Source organism: Mesoplodon bidens, assembly GCF_964165515.1.
Source record: "Mesoplodon bidens genome assembly, chromosome: 11".
NCBI lineage: Eukaryota > Metazoa > Chordata > Mammalia > Artiodactyla > Ziphiidae > Mesoplodon > Mesoplodon bidens.
Window position 1 is genome coordinate 62,652,249 of NC_138167.1, and position 19,685 is coordinate 62,671,933.

Genomic DNA, 19,685 nt, shown 5'->3' on the forward strand with positions numbered 1-19,685 from the left:
AGGGGGATGTGTGAATCATGGGTCCTAGCTCAATTCCCTCTGCCTCCGAAGTCTCCCAGCCCACCCGCATCTCTCCAGTACATCACGGTCTTATTTTCTTCCCAGAACTTGCCCTGTCTGCACCGACCCTGTCCACACCCTCCCCCCAGTCTGTGTACCCTTCCACGCTCCAGTTTCCCAGGCAGCGGCTGCATCCCCAGGACCTAGCTTGGTACACGGTCAGCCCCCAATAAATACTGACTAAATGAATGTCAAGTTCCTATTGTGTGGAGCTCCCACATCCCACCCCAGGGTAACACCTAACCCTGGTCGCTAGTGAGGATAATGATGAGTTATTGAATCAAACGATACCCCCAAGAGTGGATTTCCACTTAAACCGAAACCTGACAAAATCTGAACTTCCCCTGCAGTGTCTATGACCCTCTGTCAGTGCTGAGCTGGCTCCTGCCTGGGAAAGGCTTAAACAAGATGACCTCAGAAGGCCCCTTCTTTCTCCGAAATTTCAGAGTCTACAAATTCTGCTGAGGACAGGTGGCATGTAATGTCACAGTTCCCTAGGGACGGGCCACTCAGCAGGGACCCTGACCTAAGCAGAGATTCCGATGCCCCCCCCACCCCGCCACCACCCCCAGCAGCATCCCTGTGGGGAGGGGATGGCTGGATTGAGCAGCTTTCCTTAGAGCACGCCACTCACACCAGGGGGTCAGCCAGGAAGAATGTGGACAGAAGTTATCAAAGAGGAGGCCTAGAGCGTGCCCACCTCCACTGCAGGTCGACCTGAGGCATTGTTCTCAGTCCTTTCCCGGAAGTTCTCACTGCCCCTCCCCAGAGAGCATTAACCTCTCCAGGCCACACCCGGGGCCCCTCCATCATCATGGTTCTCCCTGGGAATTACCCACACACCTGTCTCTCTCTCCTGGCTGTGTCCCTGGCCACTTGGACAAACCAGACCCTCGGGGAATGTCCCCTGAACAGGACCAACAAGAAGACCCCTGGAAGGTCAGGCACCGTTGCTGGCCTGAAAGAACTGACGTCACAGTCACAGGATGATGCTTTAGCCTCGTCAATATTCATAGATTAACCCATCCAAGAAAACCACAGGTTAGACAGGCTCAAGGACTTGGCGATTCACAGCAGGGTTTCTCAACCTCAGCATCTCGGACGTTTTGAGCTGGGGGATTCTTTGTTGGGAGGAGGGGAGCCGGTCTTGTGTATCGTAAGATGCCCCGCCCTCCAAACTGTGTCCAGACGTTGCCAGGTGTGTGTGTGGGGGAAACACCCTGGTAGGAATTTTAAGGGAGGGAGGGGTGAATTTGGTGAGGGGTGACTCTGGAAAGAGTGGGTTAATTAACTCACCAGCAGTCACACAGGAACAAAGCCAGATGTAAACCCAGGTGTTTCTCCAAAGCCCAGGATCTTTCTAGCAACAGTTTGCAATTTTCAGCATTTCTTTTATTTATTTATTTATTTATTTATTTATTTATTTATTTATTTATTTATTTTTATCTATTTATGGCTGTGTTGGGTCTTCATTTCTGTGCGAGGGCTTTCTCTAGTTGTGGCAAGTGGGGGCCACTCCTCATCGTGGTGCGCGGGCCTCTCACTATTGCGGCCTCTCTTGTTGCGGAGCACAGGCTCCAGACGCGCAGGCTCAGTAATTGTGGCTCACGGGGCCAGCTGCTCCGTGGCATGTGGGATCTTCCCAGACCAGGACTCGAACCCGTGTGCCCTGCATTGGCAGGCGGACTCTCAACCACTGCGCCACCAGGGAAGCCCTCAGCATTTCTTAATAGCATTGTTGCTTCACCCCCCAGGCTAGCCATACTTTCATAGTCACAATTTTAACCTTTCGTAGAGAAAAGTTAGATGCACCTGAAGCATCCCACAACTTCTGCAGGGAGGGTTTACAGCAGGGCCAGCGTGCAGCCCCCAAGATCTGGCCGCACTGCGGGTCACCTCAGGGTCTCTTGCCCCAACGTGTAAGGAGGGGACCATCTCCCTGTAGTGGCCCTTTCATCCAGCCCGTGCCATTGGCCGCTGGCATCTCCCGCTCTGGTTTGGAACCAGGTACTCGCCTGCTCTGTTCTTTATTACGACTCAGCCGCAGCTGTGACTCCGCCACCCTCTTCTCCCCATGGCTCCCGCCCATAAAACCCTTGGTTGCAGCCCCCCCCCCGGGGCCCCATTCCCCACACAGGGCATGAGCTGGCTCCTTCCTCGTCCAGCTGGCAGCTCCCAGGGAGCAGGGCTGTGCTGGCATCCTGTGGCCCCGGCACCAAGCACAGGGCTGGCACAATCATGACAGCTAAAGGCACGAAAGAAACCACGGCAGCCAGACGGAGGCAGCGGCCTTTTTTGGGATAAACCACAGCACATCGTCTGGGTGCTGCGCCCCTGGAACGCACCGGCTCCCGCCGCCAGCCCACAGGCAGGTCGACAACACAGCCAGGGTTTTAGTGGCTTTTATTTAATACCCAGAAATCCAAAGTAAACACTGCTTAAAATAATTAAAAGGACAATAAAATATTGGCACACAAATTGGGCAAGAGGATTCGGTTGCTTTAAAACAACACAGCTCTGTGTCACATCCAGTTAGGACCTTAGGGTGTGTGGGGCTCTGGGCTCAGTGCTTGCATGAGGCCATGTGGCTGTTCCAGGGGAACCAGAGCTGCAAGTAGGCTCCCCAAAACCAGTGGGGTGGGTTTCAAAGACACCCCACCCTGAGGACAATAAAAGGAGGCATTTCACGGCCTTTGCCCGTCACCACACAGGTGCCAACAGTCTTGCTTTCACTTGCTCCCTGAGGACGAGGGTCCCTCTTCAGGGGAGGAAACCGTTCACTGAAAATGGGGGTCAGTGGAGGAGGAAGGGTTCCAGAACTTTCCTCAATTAAGGTCTAAGAGGGAAGCGTTTGCATTCCAAGGAGCCCCCGGTGAGAATCAAGAGAAAGTTGTTTCTGCTGCTCCAGTTACCCCAAGATGCTCCAGCATGTGGCACCCCACAGAGGGGACATCCCAGGCCCTGAAACTCCTGTCCCCAAGCCAACAGGGACGATGGGTGGATCCCAAGAGGAGTCTCCCTACTGCAGGGTTCACCCTGACTTCTGCCCGGAAACTGCTTCACCAACCCTCACCTCCACACCCATCCAGGCCCCACTTTCAATTCTGAGTCAAGGGGAGGAAAACGAGACGCATACAGCCTGAGGAGGTCCTTCGCGGGTGGGTGGAAGGCACACCTACACCTCTGCACCAATTTGAAAAAAAATAATTTGGAGACTAGATCACATTCTCTGCTGGAGCATGGCCTTAAACAGTCAGCATTAGGACACAAAAGTGCCTGTTTATACTTTTCCCACATATCTTATCATTCCTGTTACTCTCCTACTTGAAACACAGAGGGCTTGAAGTGGGCTTGCTGAACCCCGACCCCTATCCCCATCCCCAGAGTAACCAATCCCGCCCCTCCAGGGCGTGGAATAGGCTGGAGCCGCCCACCTGGGCTGAAGACCCTCGAGGCTTTTTTCCAAACCCCAACCTCACCTCCGCCATCCCCCCCAGGGCCCCCAGGAAGCAGCAGCACCCTTGCCAAACCCACCTGTGGACAAGGCAGGTGGATGGGCCTCCACCAGCCGCAGTCAATGTGATTCTACACATGTAATGAAGGCGGCCCAGAATGTTCCAGCCTCAGCTCTTTTGTTGGTTCTTAAATGTCACTGCATCCCGCAGGAGACACCGTAATGCCATTTTCATTATTTCTTTCCCCTGCTGGGTAACCACCTCCATCAAAACGGCTATTCTGAACCCATCTCCAGCCCGGCAGCTGCGTGAGCTGAGACAGAATATGAAAGTGTTTTCTAAGTCTTGAGCGCTGGTATTCAATGTAATATTAACAACTTCCTCAGCAGCTCTGATCTACAGCAGGAAGGCAAAAATCAAACAGTAGAGAAAGGCCCATCTTGCTGGGGTAGCAAATGCTGGGTGAACTCAGGTGGTCGGCGTCATAAAAACCCCAGCTCGGGAGCCAGGGGTTGGGGGAGGGGGTGACCCAGCATAGGACCCGCCTCAGACCCAGCCTATGAGTCCCCATTTCTCTCCCGAGACAAGGTGGGCGAGGGCTGAAGAGCACGCAGACAAGGGATCGCATTTCCTTCAACAGGGTGCCCCAAAGGATGCCGACAGGGCTCCAGAAAGCTGGTACTCTGGGAGGAGAGAGGTGAACACTTCACATCTCCCTGTTACAGGCTGAGCTGTGCCCACCCCCCCATGTTGAAGTCCTAACCCCCAGGACCTGAGAATGTGACAGTATTTGGTGACAGGGTCCTTACAGAGGTAATTATGGTAAAATGAGGTCATTAAGGTAGACCCCAATCCAATCTGCCTGGTGTCCTTAAAAGAAGAGATTAGGACACAGACACACGGGGAGATACGTGAGGATGCCTGGAGAAGATGGCATCTACAAGCCAAGGAGAGAAGCTCGGAAGGTACCAACCCTGATGACACCTTGATCTCGACTTCCAGTCTCCAGAACTGTGAGAGAATAAATGTCTGTTGTCTCAGGCCCCCGTCTGTGGCACTTTGTCACGGCGGCCCAAGCCAACTAAAACACCCTGCTTTCTAAAGGCTTTTTAAAATGCATCCATTCCCAAACAGGAGCTCTGGGACTGGACACTTCCCACTGGAAGGTGTCTACAGTGCCTCTGCCACTCCAGAGGCATTGTAGAGCTGACTCCGACACAGCCCACTCGGCCGTAGCAAGAAATAAAGAAATGCCTCAGAAATCCTTCCTCCCTCGGACTGTGGCAGCTGGGTCCTCTGGGTCCCAGATGTCTGTGCAAAAGCTAAATGAAAACAGAACTGAGTGGCCGAGAAGCAGGGATGTGGGTGGACACTCGGTCACAGCTAAAGCTTCTGAGACTTAAGAGTGAAGTTTGTAAAACTGCAAAACACTTTTTAGTAAAAAGCCCTTACTGCCGAGGGGAGCCCTACCCAGGAGATTCCACCGGGACAGACGAGCCATTGCCACTGCTGCAAAGCTCCATCTCTCATCCCCTGTGGTCACTGACGGCTGTCAGCTGGAAGGCCGGGCGCCCCCTCCCAGGGGTTCCGGCTTTTTTCTTTTCCATCTTTTGATCAAACAAGGGACAGCACCCGGGACACCCCAGGTGAAGCCAGGCTGCAAACTCAAGCACTGGTGTTTGGAACCTGCATTTCAGAAGAGGCCGCCCGTTGCAGAATTACAGGGAAAGGAGGCTAAGAGTATCAACCAGAAAAAGGTGGGGTGGGTATGGGGAACAGCCGCGGGCTTGGAGGGGAGGCCAGGGCACCTCCCGAAGCACCGTCCCCGCCGCGGTCTCTGCCACTCCCCGCCCGTCACTCCAGGTGCTTGTATTTGGTGAACAGGTTGTAAAGAACCCGCAGGGTGGATTTGAGGTCCAGGTTCACCACATCTGCAGAAGGAAACAGAGAGACCGTTTGGTGGAGGAGAGAGTGCACCCCAAGCCGTGGTGCCCCAAGCTCTTGGGAGACATGTGGGACATCCTCTGTGTCCCCAGCAGGGCACTTCTGCCATCCCCCAAGATACAGACTGCCGTGAGGGCCCCCGGGCCGCTACCTGTGGGATGAGCACCTGGGATGGTGAGGATGCTCCTTCATCCCTTCTAGGATTTGCATTGGACAAGTCTGCGTGGTGCAGGGTCTACGCCAACCAAGGACATTTACTGGGGACCAAACACCCACAGGCCATCCTGTGCCAGGACCACGGGCCTCCTGGGGCAGGGCAGGTGGGAGCTGCTGTCCCACCCCCTCAAGGTCAGGCACAGCGTGTGGCCCAGTAAGTCCCAGCCGCCTTGTTTGGTGGGAAGGGGCTCTGTCCTCCTGGGAGTCAGGGACCTGGTTCTTCTCACTTGCTCTGTGAGCTCAGACCAGGGGCTTGGGGAGGGCTAGGGGGATCATGGGTCATAGGACGGAATTCCTGTCCCCGGATGGGTGTTCAGCAGTGGCTGCTGAGCCTCCCAGGGGGTGTGTGTGCGGAGGACACCCCACCCAGAATTCATGCCGTCACTGTAGGGCGGTGATTCCCAAAGTGGGGTCCCCGGACCAGGAGCACTAGCGTCACCTGGCAACTTGTTACAAACAGGACTTGGAGGATCCATTCCACGGCCCCCCAAATCAGAAGCTGTGTTGGAGGAAACCCCTCCCCGCCGGAATTCAGATGCCCATTTGCATTAGGGATTCCTGGTATAGGTCATTTAACATAGGAGCCAGGTATGACAGCGAGGTGGGGCTCTGCGGGTCTCCACTGCCATTCAGACCTCATGGGGCATGACCGAGCCACGTCCCTGCTCACGAGCATTGCCCGGGCATCAGGACATTGACCCGACAGGCATTAAACTGCAGTAAACCTTTAATATCCTTTCAAGACGTGAAGCGGCATCTCTAGTCTAAGCAATGGAGCCTGGAGAGTCAATTAAATCCTGAGGCCGTGGAGCAGAGGCCGTGTCCTCCAAGTCAAGTGGTTCCTAAAGAATCAGCCTTGGTGGCTCTGCCAGTGCAGGCCTCTTGGTCCCCGAAACCCTGAGCACAAGGGACATGTGGAGCTGGGGTCGGCAAAGCCCAGCCTTTGAGCCACACGTGCAGGGCCTGAAGGGAGAGACATGGCTGGCCGGGCAGCCCCTCTAAGACCTGGGTCAGGGCGTTACCTTCAGGGCGAGCCTTGGGCTTCTTAAGGCCTCCATCCAGCATCAGCTCAAAGGCAAATGACACATTGTGGACCTGCAGAGGAAGCCAGAGTTAGCACCGGGGCTGCAGCTGGTCCCAGGCCCGCCCGCTGCCCCCTGCTTTCCTTCTAAAAGGACGGGATGGGAGCAAGTGTGGACAGAGGGAGCCTTCACAATAACTATGCCCACGAGGACCGGGGATGTCCTGGGCAGAGCAACAGGATGGGCAGAGGGAGGGTGAGGGAGTCTTTTGAGGGTAACACTCATTCACCTGGTGGTCCTCACTCCCCTCACCAATGATCGGGGGCGGCTGGGACATGCAGGGATGCGGGCACAAAGCCTGCCCTCAAGGGCTAGGGGTCCCCAGGTCCCGACACATCCACATGATGACAAGTGACAGTGACTTCCTTTTACAGATGAGGAAACCGAGGCTCAGACAGGACAAGTCACTTCCCGAAGGTACCCAGCCCCGTGCACCATCCCCAGCATAAAGCAGCCACCCACCATCTGCCAGAAGGGCCTAAACGAGCTGAGTGTGACAGCTGCGCTCTCGGCAGGACAGCGGTGGCCCTGGTAAGGGGCAGGCAACTGGACCCTGCTGCAGCTGAAGTCAGGCCGCTGGTGGCTGCAGCAGGGCTCTGGTCCTGGCCCTCACCTGCACGGCCCCAGAAAGGTGGACACATCCGCATCCCCACACGACCTCCCCCTCCAGCACTCGGCCCCCGCCAAGGATGCTCGAAGCTCGCATTCTGCTAATGGCTGCCACAGAGGTTAGATACGGAGCCTTCTCTGCTGTGTTTAAAGTCCACCTGAACCAGAGAGATGCTGGTAATCAACCAAATCACAGGCAGCCCAACGTCTGCTTCGAGCAAAGGCTGGTGTAGGGTGGAGGACCAAAAACTAACAGAAATCACCAGTGTCAGAGCTAGAAAGGACTTTAGGGCTCTTCATAATCGAATACCCTTTGAACAATAACATTTTCATGATTTCACTGCAAATGAAATCAGAAACATGCTAACAAGTTTACCTGCGATGTGGTTTAATAATTAACCAGGAGAAAGACATCTGGCAAAATAACCCTCAGCTAGTCAAGCCCACAAGAGCTTGGGGTACGGCAGGGAAGCATCCAGGCCACAGTGGCACCGGGCCGCGCTTAGAGAAGCAAAGGAAGCCACGGGCTGCTGGGCATCGACACGAGCCGGGCCCTGGCATGGGGGACACGGCCCAGAGTGGGCAGGGAGGGCTGCACACGACCAGAGGCTCTCAGGCCGTGCAGAGGCGGTGGGGAGACAGGAGTCAGGCTGCCAGAGCCCCACCTGCAGTGCCCGGAGCCGGCCGGGAGGGAGGGCTGCACTGGGCTGGGCCTCGAGCTGGGACGAGCATGGGAAACGGACAGGAGGGTCTGTAATCTCCCACTTCACAGAGGAGGTCCCGGGGCTAAACGGATGAGGACGTCCGTGCCAAGAAAGGCGCAAGGTTCAAGGAGATGGGGCCGGCACTCAGCCCACCCAAGTCTGGATTCGGAGCCTGGGCCCTGTCTCCAAAGGCATCCTGCTTCCTCGGCCATCGGCTGACGGCCGTCCAGATCCCCGAATTCATACACACACAACAGAATCTGAGTGGGGACAGAGTCAAGATGGCAAAGAGGGGGAAATGGAACAAGAGTCAGGTTAGACCGTCAGTCCAACATGGGAACGGATGTCTTCCGTGGCCCCTCCAGACCTGCAGGATCCGCCCCCAGCACAGGTGTGGAGTGCGGTTCAGTCCATGAGGCCCTGCCCCTGCCCCAAGGAAAGAATAGCTGGGGGAGGGGGGAGCACCCTTCCACGTCCCACTTCTCCGCAGCTGCTCAGCACAACAGTGATTCGTGGTTTTTTAAGTAACAATAATTTGTAGACTTTTTTAAAGCTTTTATTTTACTTTATTTTATTTATAGATTTTTGGCCACACCGTGCAGCATTGGGGATCTTTGTTCCCTGACCAGGGATTGAACCCATGCCCTCTGCAGTGGAAGCACAAAGTTGTAACCACTGGACCACCAGGGACGTCCCAACAGTGAGCAAGATTTCCCCTCTGCTTTCTTCTCAGTCGGAGGAAACCGCCAGATAGGAAATTGCCCCCCATCCTCCTCCCATTCTCTCTCAGAGCCATGCCTCACCACGCACAACTTCTCTGCCCTGCCAGAAAAGCATCCCCAGAGCCCAGCCCCACGGACTGGGCACAAAGAACAGTAAACAGCTCCTGATGAGGATGTGGGGTCACCTCCCTGACCGTGATCCCAGAGTGTGACACACCCCCCAGCCTCGAGCTGAACCCCAAGGCCCTACACTGCTGCTACAAGCCAGCCCACGGGCAGGACCCTAAGTCCTTCCTCTCTGCAATGCAAAGGATTTGCAAAAACCTGGCCAGGTGAGAGAAAAGTAGAGTGTCCCAAAAAGGAGTGGGCTTTTCCGGCTCTGCCCCTGCTGACTGTGACCCCCCACCATGCCCCCAGCCCCCGTGCGAGGTCCCGATTCCTCGCTGGGGTAGGGAATCAAACGAGGAAACAGAAGGGAAAGTGCCTTGAAACTGCAAAGCCCTTCCTGGGATCTGCTTCTAGGAATAACCTCCAAGTCTCCAGGACACACTCCACCCCCAGAGAGAGGGATGCTGTGGAATCTTCCAGAAGATGAGTGATGGGCCCAAGGGACCCAGCAAAGTGGCCAGCACAGAGCAAGGCTCAAACGGTGGGCCTAAAACAAGAACCTGTCGGTGGTACCCATGCCTCTGAGACAGTTCAAAGGGGCCATTCATTTGTTTGCAGGAACCTACAGGGTCGGAGACATCTGGTCTCGTCTTTTTAAAATCCAGTACAGGGGCTTCCCTGGTGGTGCAGTGGTTAAGAATCTACCTGACAATGCAAGGAACACGGGTTCAAGCCCTGGCCCGGGAAGATCCCACATGCCGCGGAGAAACCAAGCCCATGCGCCACAACTATGGAGCCTGCGCTCTAGAGCCCATGTGCCACAACTACTGAGCCTGCGGTCTAGAGCCCGTGAGCCACAACTACTGAGCCCACGTGCCACAACTACTGAAGCCCACGTGCCTAGAGCCTGTGCTCCACTACAAGAGAAGCCACCGCAGTGAGAAGGCTGTGCATCGCAACAAAGAGTAGCCTCCGCTCGCCACAACTAGAGAAAGCCTGCGCGCAGCAACGAAGACCCAATGCAGCCAAAAATAAATAAATTAAATAAATTTTTTTAAAAAACAAAAAAAACCAAAAAAACATGCTGCTTCCAGGAGAGAGAAAGCAGAGCAGGGATCCAGACCAGGTTAAAAATAAATAAATAAATAGATAAAAATAATAAATAAATAAAATCCAGTGCAGTTGTTTAAAAACACAAGCCCACGACGCATCCCTGATTTTGCTCACTGAGCCTCAGTCTCCTGCCGCTGCTGCAAAGATTCCCAGCGCCTTGCAGTCTCGGCCCGGGAATGCTCTGTGACGGTCTCTCTGCACATGTCACCACTGCCTGGCCACATCTAGACGAGGTGCCTGGGAGCTCGGGCACTGGGACCAGCCTGAAGTGGGTTCAGGTCTGTGCAACAGGGAAAGGCTACCACCTGCGAGGTGGTTGGGAAGACCTGGAGGCTAATAACCACCATGGCTCACGAGGAACCAACCAGTGGTGGTGTGATGTCACGACTCCCTGGGGGAGGAAAGCAGAGAATCCAGGGGTGGGAGCTGGGGGCTAACGTGGCCAGATAAGGACCCTCCAGAAGGCCGGCCTCTTCCGAGGAGAGCTCCAGCGGCCCTTGGGTCCCCTCCTCGAGGGTCGATGGGCCAGCACCACCCTGGGCACGGTCCCCTACAGCAGCCTTCCCTTCCTGGCTCCCGATCAGAGGCAAAGGTGGACTGAACAGGCCTCACACCTCCCAGGCCAGAAAGCGACTGACAGAGACTTTCATTCCGTCTCAAAGGGAAGGAGACCGAGCTGGGAGGGGACGCCGCTGCCCCTGCACCGAGCCTGTCCTGGAAAGAAGCCCAGCTCCAGACGGCCTGAATAAATTCACCCTTCTTGACAGCCTTCATACTCATCTGAACAAAGAAAAGATCTCTCCAAAACAACGTTTCTGCAGCCAGCCACGTGGCCAGGAAATGCAAGATGAGCCCAGTCACCCAACTGTCTTGTCTTCTTGCTTCCTGACTGGCCCGCAGAGCCCTGTGCATCCCCGCTCACTGCGGATGCAAACCTGCCAGGACCTCGCTGATCTGCTCTGATTCCATCTCAGCAGGCAAGATGGCAGCGACATTTGGCCGCGAGCAAACCGCCCTCGAGGTGCCAGAAGTGGGCAGATTGATAAACACGGGCCCTGCTTCCAGGTTTCTCTGACTGCTGCCCCCTGCTTGCATTGTCTGTCTCCCCAACTCACGGTCTAGCACTTTGGGAAAATAAAATGACAGATGCTCTCAAGTTCAAGCAATACGGCCAGTCCACAAGCCAAATTTCTAAAAGCAATGCGCTAAATACTGCTGAGATGGCCGGACCTCGGGAAGCCCTGGCAGGAGGCAGACCACCTGGTCACAAGGGCATCCCAAATGTGAAGGTCATGCCCTTTGACCCAGACAATCCTCTTTGAGGGATTTTCCTAGAAAACAATCCACAGGAATGAAAAATATATATACACACATACCTATGTGTGTGTGTATATATATTCCAGACAATGCCTTATTGTTTTGTTTCAAAATAATTTTAAATAGATTATTTATTTATTTTTGGCTGCATTTGGGTCTTCGTTGCTGTGCACGGGCTTTCTCTAGTTGCGGCAAGCGGGGGCTACTCTTCGTTGCAGTGCGCGGGCTTCTCATTGCAGTGGCTTCTCTTGTTGTGGAGCATGGGTTCTAGGTTCACAGGCTCAGCAGTTGTGGCACGTGGGCTCTAGAGCACAGGTTCTGTAGTTGTGGTGCACGGGCTTAGTTGCCCCACGGCATGTGGGATCTTCCTGGACCAGCGCTCGAACCTGTGTCCCCTGCATTGGCAGGCGGATTCTTAACCATTGCGCCACCAGGGAAGTCCCTGCCTTACTGTTTTAATAGTGAAAAAGAAACAAGTTGATCGCCCAAAAGTGGGGAACAGGGAGACAGTGACCTCAGAGCCACTCCATAGACTTTGTGCAGCCACTTAAGATGGTATATATAGGAAGTTCATGAAGCAGCAGGAAAACCAGACAGGATGTCCGTGTGTCATGAACAGGGGAGGGATTTGCAACTCTACTGACTTTTGGCCACAATTATTAAAACCAGCATCGTCCCGGGGGAAAGACCCCGAGGAGAACAAGGCACACGACACTTGGATGCGTCAGGCACTACCCACGGGTTTCCTTCTTTTCCTGAGGGTCACGTCCAATTGCAATACCATTTTCTGGGCAGTACTTATTTTTTGGAGAATGCAGCTAGACTCCAGAAAGAGTGGTTGGGGGATTCTACACTGTGCCCTTGGACGAGCGCATCCCGGGCCACTGCCGGGATGGAGACCATGCATGCACGTACCTTCTGATCGAAGCTGTCCGGGGTCAGGTAGAAGTTGTGCAGGGGTACAAAGTAGTCTTCCAGAAGCCCCATGAGTAGAACCAGGTACACGCCATCTGCAAACTACAGAGGGACACATGGTGAGGTTTCTGGGCCACACACGGGGTCAGTGAATGATCTGCAGCCACTCAAAAGGAGGAAAGTGTTTTAAAGTAAAAAAAAAAAAAAAAATCCACCCCTTGTTGAGGAGAGCGAGCCTGCAGTCAGGTGAAGGATGAGGGTGCAAAGCACGCGCTTGGGATTGGATGTGATGACCTGTGCCGCTGCGTGGAGAGAAGCAGACCGCTGACCTTGGGGGTAACACTAGCTCCCAACTCTCTGGGATGTCGTGGGTACCCTGCGGGGCGGGAGGTGGGGGGCAAGGAGCACCCAGCACGCAGGGAGCGCTCCATCAGTGAGCAGGGGCCTGTGGGCACGGTTAATCCACAACCTGCAGGGCGCCCTATGCTTTGGATTGGGGTTTGCTGCCCTGTTCTGCTTCCTCACTTTGTCAGCTGCCTGAGTTCCTTCTTCTAGCGGTATTCACAGCATAGGAAGAGACCCTCCCGTGCCCCGGTGACGACGAGCTTCTGTGTGTACCCAGCACACGGGTCCGTCCTAGCTGGGCCCTAATCAGCAGGCTGCAGCCTTACCACACACCCCCAGCCCCTCAACCTGCTACCCGGCCCAGCACCACCTCCCATGCACAGGAGGGGCCCAGGAATCTAGAGCCAAAGACTCTGCTCTTTGCCCGGGCCCCTCACCCCACTCTGCTGCCCACCACCCAATAAGCCAGGACAGGGAGCAACTGCTCCTTTTACAGATAAAGTGATGGAGACCAGTGAGGGCAGAACAACTTGCCAGAGGGGAGGAGGGGACCAAGGCTCAGGAGGCAGAGCCTGGTCTCTGGGACATGGACCAGCCCCACCCCCCACCCCCCGGGGCGGGGCAGGGGAGGCAGGACCTGCCCATCCTCCCAGAGGGCAGACATGGTATCTCTGAGGCCTCCTGCAGATCGAGGACTCGTGAGGACCCCAGCCTCCAGATTCTGGAACTGTGTGGTCCAGTATGGTAGCCACTGGCCACATGTGCCTAGTGAAATTTTTTAAGAAAATTTTTTTAACTTATTAATTTATTTATTTGGCTGCAACAGGTCTCCGTTGCGGCATGCGGGATCTTTCGTTGCCGTACACGGGCTTCTCTCTAGTTGTGGCATGGGCTCAGTAGTTGCGGCATGTGGGATCTTAGTTCCCCTGACCAGGGATTGAAACTGCTTCCCCTGCACCGGAAGGTGGATTCTTAACCACTGGACCACCAGGGAAGTCCCTTTACAAACTTTTTTGAATGATGTTGACTTATTTCGGTAAAACGTACATAACACGAAATGTATCATTTTAACCATTTGTCAGTGTGCATTTCAGTCATATTTTGTACATTCACATTGTTGTGCAACCAATCTCCAGAACTCTTAAGTTTAAATTTTAAAAAATTTAAATAAAATACAGAATTCAGTTCCTCAGTCACACAGGCCCCATTTCAAGTGCTTGACAGCCACACGTGGCCAGTGGCTACTGTGTCGGATGGTGCAGTGATAGAACATTTCCATCACAAAAGAAAGTTTCACTGGTCAGCCCTGGGCTAGAAGGCTACCACGCAGGACAGCTGGACAGCTGCAAGGGGCCGACACCCAGGAGGCTTTCAGCTTCCTGAGACCAGCAACCGCAGTGGTAAAAAGAGAACCTGCAGAAGCGAGGACGTTTTTATTAAAGGCAACCGCGGCAGCTCCCTCCACCATCACAGCCAGGCGGCCGAGGATGAAAAGTCAAAATCACAAGCCTCCAACATCAGAAAGCCCTGTCCTCTGGAAGGGGAAGGGGACGCTAAGAAACAGCCCAAGGCAGACAGACATGATCATAATGTGTGAACGGGCAGGTCCTTCCTGGGGAGAGCATTCCAGACCCTGGTTTAACGTGATCTGATTGATCCTTTGCCTGTGCGTCACAAGGTTCACGCTTCCACGCCATGCAGACGTCACTTACTCAGCTCCTGTTCTGGCCGACGGTGCTGGTGGAATGTTCTAGCAGCTCTTGCCCCCTCCCCAGCGACACTGGGCCAGCGCACCCCCAAAACCGCTCTCTCACCAACACTGAGCCATTTCCAGGGAAACAGAAGAACCCATCCCCATCACCCGCCGGGAGGCGTGGGGAATGGGTGCTGAGGCGCCAAGATGCCCGGAGAGCCTTTGCTGATTTCCAAGGCATCTTCTAACCCACCCTGGGACCCCCGTGTCACAGGAGTGTGGGAGAGGTGGTCACGCAGAAAGGAAGACAGGGGAGGGATGGGGTACCAGGAGGGTGAGGGCTAGGAGGAGCGGGCCGGCTTATCAGCAAATGAGTGGCACCCTCGGTTTTCACACGCTCAAGAGCAGTGGCCCTCCGACGGGGTGCCCTCACTCAGCACCCACGGTGCGGCTCTGCAGGAGATGGAAATCCCCACGGAGGCCCGAAGACACCATCACCGCCGTCTTCATGCGCATGTATTACTGACCTTTCAAATGCACTTTCTCCATTCCAGTTTAAACATGTGGGGAGAGGTTCAAAGAGGAACTGGCTCAGTATCACAGAGCTAGGAAGCCGCCCACAATATAAAAGTGGTTTTAAAAAGAAAGGAACACACACACACACACACACACACACCCTGAGCAGGAATTTGAGCCTCTGACTTCCAGGACATCGAGACTTTAATGATGAACATATTTATAAAAATACCCAAAATCCTTTGCCACAAAAGGAAAAAAATCTGCATTTCTATGGCCAGTGATCTTTCCTGGTGGACCGCTGGTTCAAAATATTTTTAAGATATTACTTCATATTGTGTGGTGATAGAAAAAAAATGGACATACTGAGTAAATAGAGATCAACGCAAATTGAAGTTTAGAGTCTCAACCTAAGATGTCTGGCTATTAATACTGGTGTGCAGGCCCACCTGGGCAGTGACAGTCGGAAAGAGTTGGCGAGGATGTGGGTTCTCACCAGCGCCAGTGAGAGTTTCAGGCGGGCAAACCTTCCTGGGCCCTCCGTGTTACCACAGAGAAATGCTCCAACGACCCCATTTCTACAAGTTTATCCTAAGGAAGCAGACAAGGGCACAAACAGCTGTGTGCAAAGATGCCCGCCGAACAGCTATTTACAAGGTCGGCAAATGTCCCAGCATGAGGACTGTGTTTAATGACGCACAACACAGCCTTAGAACAGAATCGAAGGCAGCTATTAAAAGTGACAAACACAGACAGACAGACCAGACAGCACAAAAAGGACGAGACAGAAACACATACCCACTCACACAAAAACATGCCCACACTATTTAGTAACAAAAAACACTTTACAAAACAGCTGTACAGTATGATCCATTGCCATTTCAAAAAATACACTTACGCATACAAACCACCTAGAAAAATACACATCCAACCATTAACTGTAGTTCATTACCTCTGGAGAGGATGACAGGAGAGTTTAGGGGGAGTAGAAAAAAGGACTGTTGCTTTTCAATGAGTACACTTCTGGACTGTTAATATTTCAAGCTGCAAATAATCAGAGGCTACGTGTGCAATTTTTTAGTAAACTGATAAAAAATAAGTGTGTTTGCAAACAATGCACAAATAAATATACACATTAAAAATGGACCATTCGGCTTTCAAACACAGACCCGTGTTGCCCACGATGAGCTATCCGTGTAGAGAAATGATGTGGAATAAAATCTCCAGCACCACTCTCTCTGGGCGATGGGATTACGGATGATTTTTTTTTTTTTTTTCTTTTGCGGTACGCGGGCCTCTCACTGTTGTGGCCTCTCTCGTTGTCCCGTTGCGGAGCACAGGCTCAGCGGCCATGGCTCACGGCCCCAGCCGCTCCGTGGCATGTGGGATCCTCGTGGCCCGGGGCACGAACCCGTGTCCCCTGCATCGCAGGCGGACTCTCAACCACTGCGCCACCAGGGAAGCCCCATGGATGATTTTTATTTGTTTTGCTTATCTGCATTTTCAGACATTTCTACAATGAACCTGAATTACTTTTTTAATTAGAAAAGCAAATGAGAAAAGTTAAAGCAAGAGAAAGGAATAAATGCAATCACCCAGAGGTTTGAGAAGGATCAGCTGCGCATTGGAGAAATCGGCACTGAGAACTCAAAAGACGCCAAATTCAAGCACCCAGCTAATCCTGGGGAAATTATATTTTGTCTTTAATGCTTGCCGAGCACTTGGAACATATTTTCACGATGGTGCTTCCGCTCTGAGTGGGGGTGGGGAAGTATACTTTCTATACTTACTGTAGGAGAAATACTTTGTGCGTATTCATTAGAGGGATATTAGCAAGCATTTGTTAGGTGCCAGCCGCTGCGCTGCCTGTAGGACGGCCACGGACAGCAGAAGCAGAGGGGGCCAGGACATTCCAGACTGAGGGACCCGTACACGCAGAGGCTCTTTGGTGAAGGTGCGATGGCACCTTGGAGGGTGTTATGCTTGAATTGTATCCCCCCCAAAAAAGATGTGTTGGGATCCTAACCCCCAGAATCTGTGAGCGTGAATTTATTTGGAAAACCAGGGTCTTTGCGGAAGTCCTCACGTTAAGATGAGGTCATTAGGGTGGGTCTTAATCCAACGTGACTGTGTTTTTACAGAAAGGGAAAATTTGGATACAACGCCCACAAGAAGGCCGAGATTGGGAAGAAACATCTAATGACCCAAGGAACGCTCAAAATTACCAGCAAGCCACCAGGAGGTGGGGGAGAGCCTGGAACAGATCCCCGCTCAGAGCCTCAGAAGGAACCAGCCCTGCAGACACCTTGATCTGGGACTTCTGGCCTCCAGAACTATAAAGACATAAATGTCTGTTGTTTAAGGTACTAGTTAAGGTAGCCCCAAGAAATTAAGACAGAGGGTCTGGGAGAAGGCCAGGATGGCTGGGGCTGGGGCTATCTCGGCTGTGGGATGGGCATTCCTTGTTAGACGAACATACTTTGTTCACACCGCCCACCGGGGATCAGAAAGCTGGCTGACAATGACACCGGACAAAGGGTCCTTCGGCCCAGAACACAGCTTACCTGGGTCTCTAGTTCCGTCACCTCCAAATTCAGCTTGTTCAGGTGCTTGTTCACAAATGTGATGAGAGACTGAAAAGCAAAGAGACACGGGAACCGTGAGCAAGAGATTCAGCTCCCACGTTGGGGGACAGATGTGACATTTGCCATCACTGGCTTTATGCAATGCTTCCATAATCTCCTCTGTTTGCTAAAATAAAGTGCTTGTGTTTAAAGTGAAATGTTCTTACAATAACCCTTGGTTTTAATGGGATAATGCCTAAATCTATCCCAGCTGGAGAAGAAACATACATCTCTGTTCCCCAGCCCATGTGCACACACGCGATCCACACACATTCCATATTTAACAAGCCTACAGAAGAATAATTAGTGCCCTCAAGAAGGATATAACTGTCAGGGGGAGATAAATGCTTAAATGTAGGCTAGATGTAACCTTGAACTACAAAAGATTGAGACAGAAAGGCTGCCTGGGGCCACACCCATCACAGTGTCAGTAAAGGAAGAAACGCCAGAGATTTTCTGAGCCCTGGTTTATATGTACATAGGGCCACTGGCTTCTCCTCTCTGGCAAAAGTTTAAAACTTGCCACGTGTAACTTTTCTCGATAATCAAACCCAACTTTCATGGAAACTCAACACCAACCCCACCTCTGCCTACCCTGGACATGATGTCATCCTTTTTTCATTCCACCCAAATCTACCATGTGCCAGGCACTCTGCTTCATGCTAGAGACACGAGACAGTAACTAAGACAGAGCCCCACCCTGAAGAGTCTGAGGCACAATTCTCCATATACACACCCAGTGGAGGCCACGAAGAATCGAGAGAAAACAGCAAAGCCTGTGAAACACACAATGTCGGGGCGGGGCGGGGCGGGGCGGAGGGTGTTGATGAGAAGTGTGTGGGTCCCTGGAAGATGTGGCGCACGGGGGATTAGCATTTGAGCCGGGGCGGGTGAGCCAAGTGGGAGATGAGAGCGTGGGGAGAGGGCGGAGCAGCCACCCAGGCCACGTACACACGTGCGAACCCACCGGCATCTTCCGGCTGGGGCTGGATGTAGGTGGTATGGGAGAGAGTAGGAGGGCATGACCTTGGAGGGACCTGGAGAGGTGGACGGGAGCCCCGAACACAACAATTCCCGGTGTGGGAGTGGGAAAGGGCCAGACTGGAAGCAGGAAGCTGTCGGGAAACTAAAGGATTTTGTCTTGGTCACTGCTGGGGTCCCCCCAGCATTCCTTTTCAAAGAATAAATCAGCATCAGACCTACTGAAAGACAACATTACTCCATATCACATTCAATGCCACCGAGCAACTATCTACTTCGAGCCAGGCCCTCGCACAGGGAGATCGATCGCATTGTATTCTCACAGCGGCTGCCTCTGTCCTGACAGATGGGAAACCTGCCGCGAGGGGTTATAATCTGCCCAGGTCAGAGGGGGGCAGAGGGGGGATCATGGCAGATATGAATCCTCTTCTTGTGCATCCACTGAATACGTTCCGTCAGGGTTCTGGGGGTCAGATGTGGCCGGGGGCGGGTGGGGGGCAATGCTCTGAGGCCCCAGGGTATGTCGCTCGTGACCCGAGAACGCTAAGACGGCTCTGCCCCAGAAGGACCATTGGGATGGTTCTGCCAGCCTTTTGCAAAGTGCTTCAAGAACTAATAATCTCATTGTCCCAGCCTGGACCAACATTTTCCAAACGTGGGTTCCATGGGAATTTAATATGTTCTATCCCCACATAAATAAACAGATCTCACTACAGACAAACGGTGCTTGGAAAATGCTTCCTACTAAGCCCCTTCTTGGAGAATTGCAAAGCATGTCAGCATATTAAAGGCTCTGAGAAGTCCTGCATTAAGAAACCTGTGTGGGGAAATTGTCCAAGACAGAGAGCTCTCTCCCCAGGGTTAAGGGCGCAGATTATATAGGCTCAGATCCATCCCACTGCTGCCTTCCTGAATGAGAGGTCCACAGATGCTCAGATAACTCGATGTGCAGTGAGTCTTGATTCCTTTGGAGGGAGAGCAAGGCTTCTGGGCAGATCCCCTTGGAAGCTCGCTATTCCCCAGCCTGACTCCGGAGCCTCGTTCACACGGTTTTGTCCGGTTTTGTCCACCCGTAGACTGACCAGAAGGCTGCCTGGGCTGAGGAAGGGCCTCTCCTTCGTGCTCCCGTCTGGGAGAGACGGGCCAAATGCAGCTCCGAACAGCTCTGCTAGCGACGCCTGCTTGTTTACCAGGCACATCGTGAATGCGGCTTCCATGTAAAGAGGCCAGCACGAGCCAGCAAGCTGACACGCTGAAAAACATTTCCACATTGAAAAAAAG

General features: G+C 53.3%; 1 protein-coding gene across 1 annotated transcript in view; it reads right to left on the reverse strand.

Annotated features, from left to right (window-relative positions):
• Positions 1-2,446: 2,446 nt before the first annotated feature.
• The window catches only part of PARVB (parvin beta), a 116,519-nt gene continuing 99,280 nt past the window's right edge, over positions 2,447-19,685 (reverse strand). Inside the window, exons 10-13 of the mRNA XM_081250322.1 lie at positions 17,364-17,432; positions 12,246-12,347; positions 6,698-6,770; positions 2,447-5,446 (exon numbers count right to left, since the gene is read on the reverse strand). Of these exons, the coding sequence (XP_081106448.1) occupies positions 5,370-5,446; positions 6,698-6,770; positions 12,246-12,347; positions 17,364-17,432 (321 nt within the window). The 3' untranslated portion in view covers positions 2,447-5,369. The remainder of the gene's footprint in view (positions 5,447-6,697; positions 6,771-12,245; positions 12,348-17,363; positions 17,433-19,685) is intronic.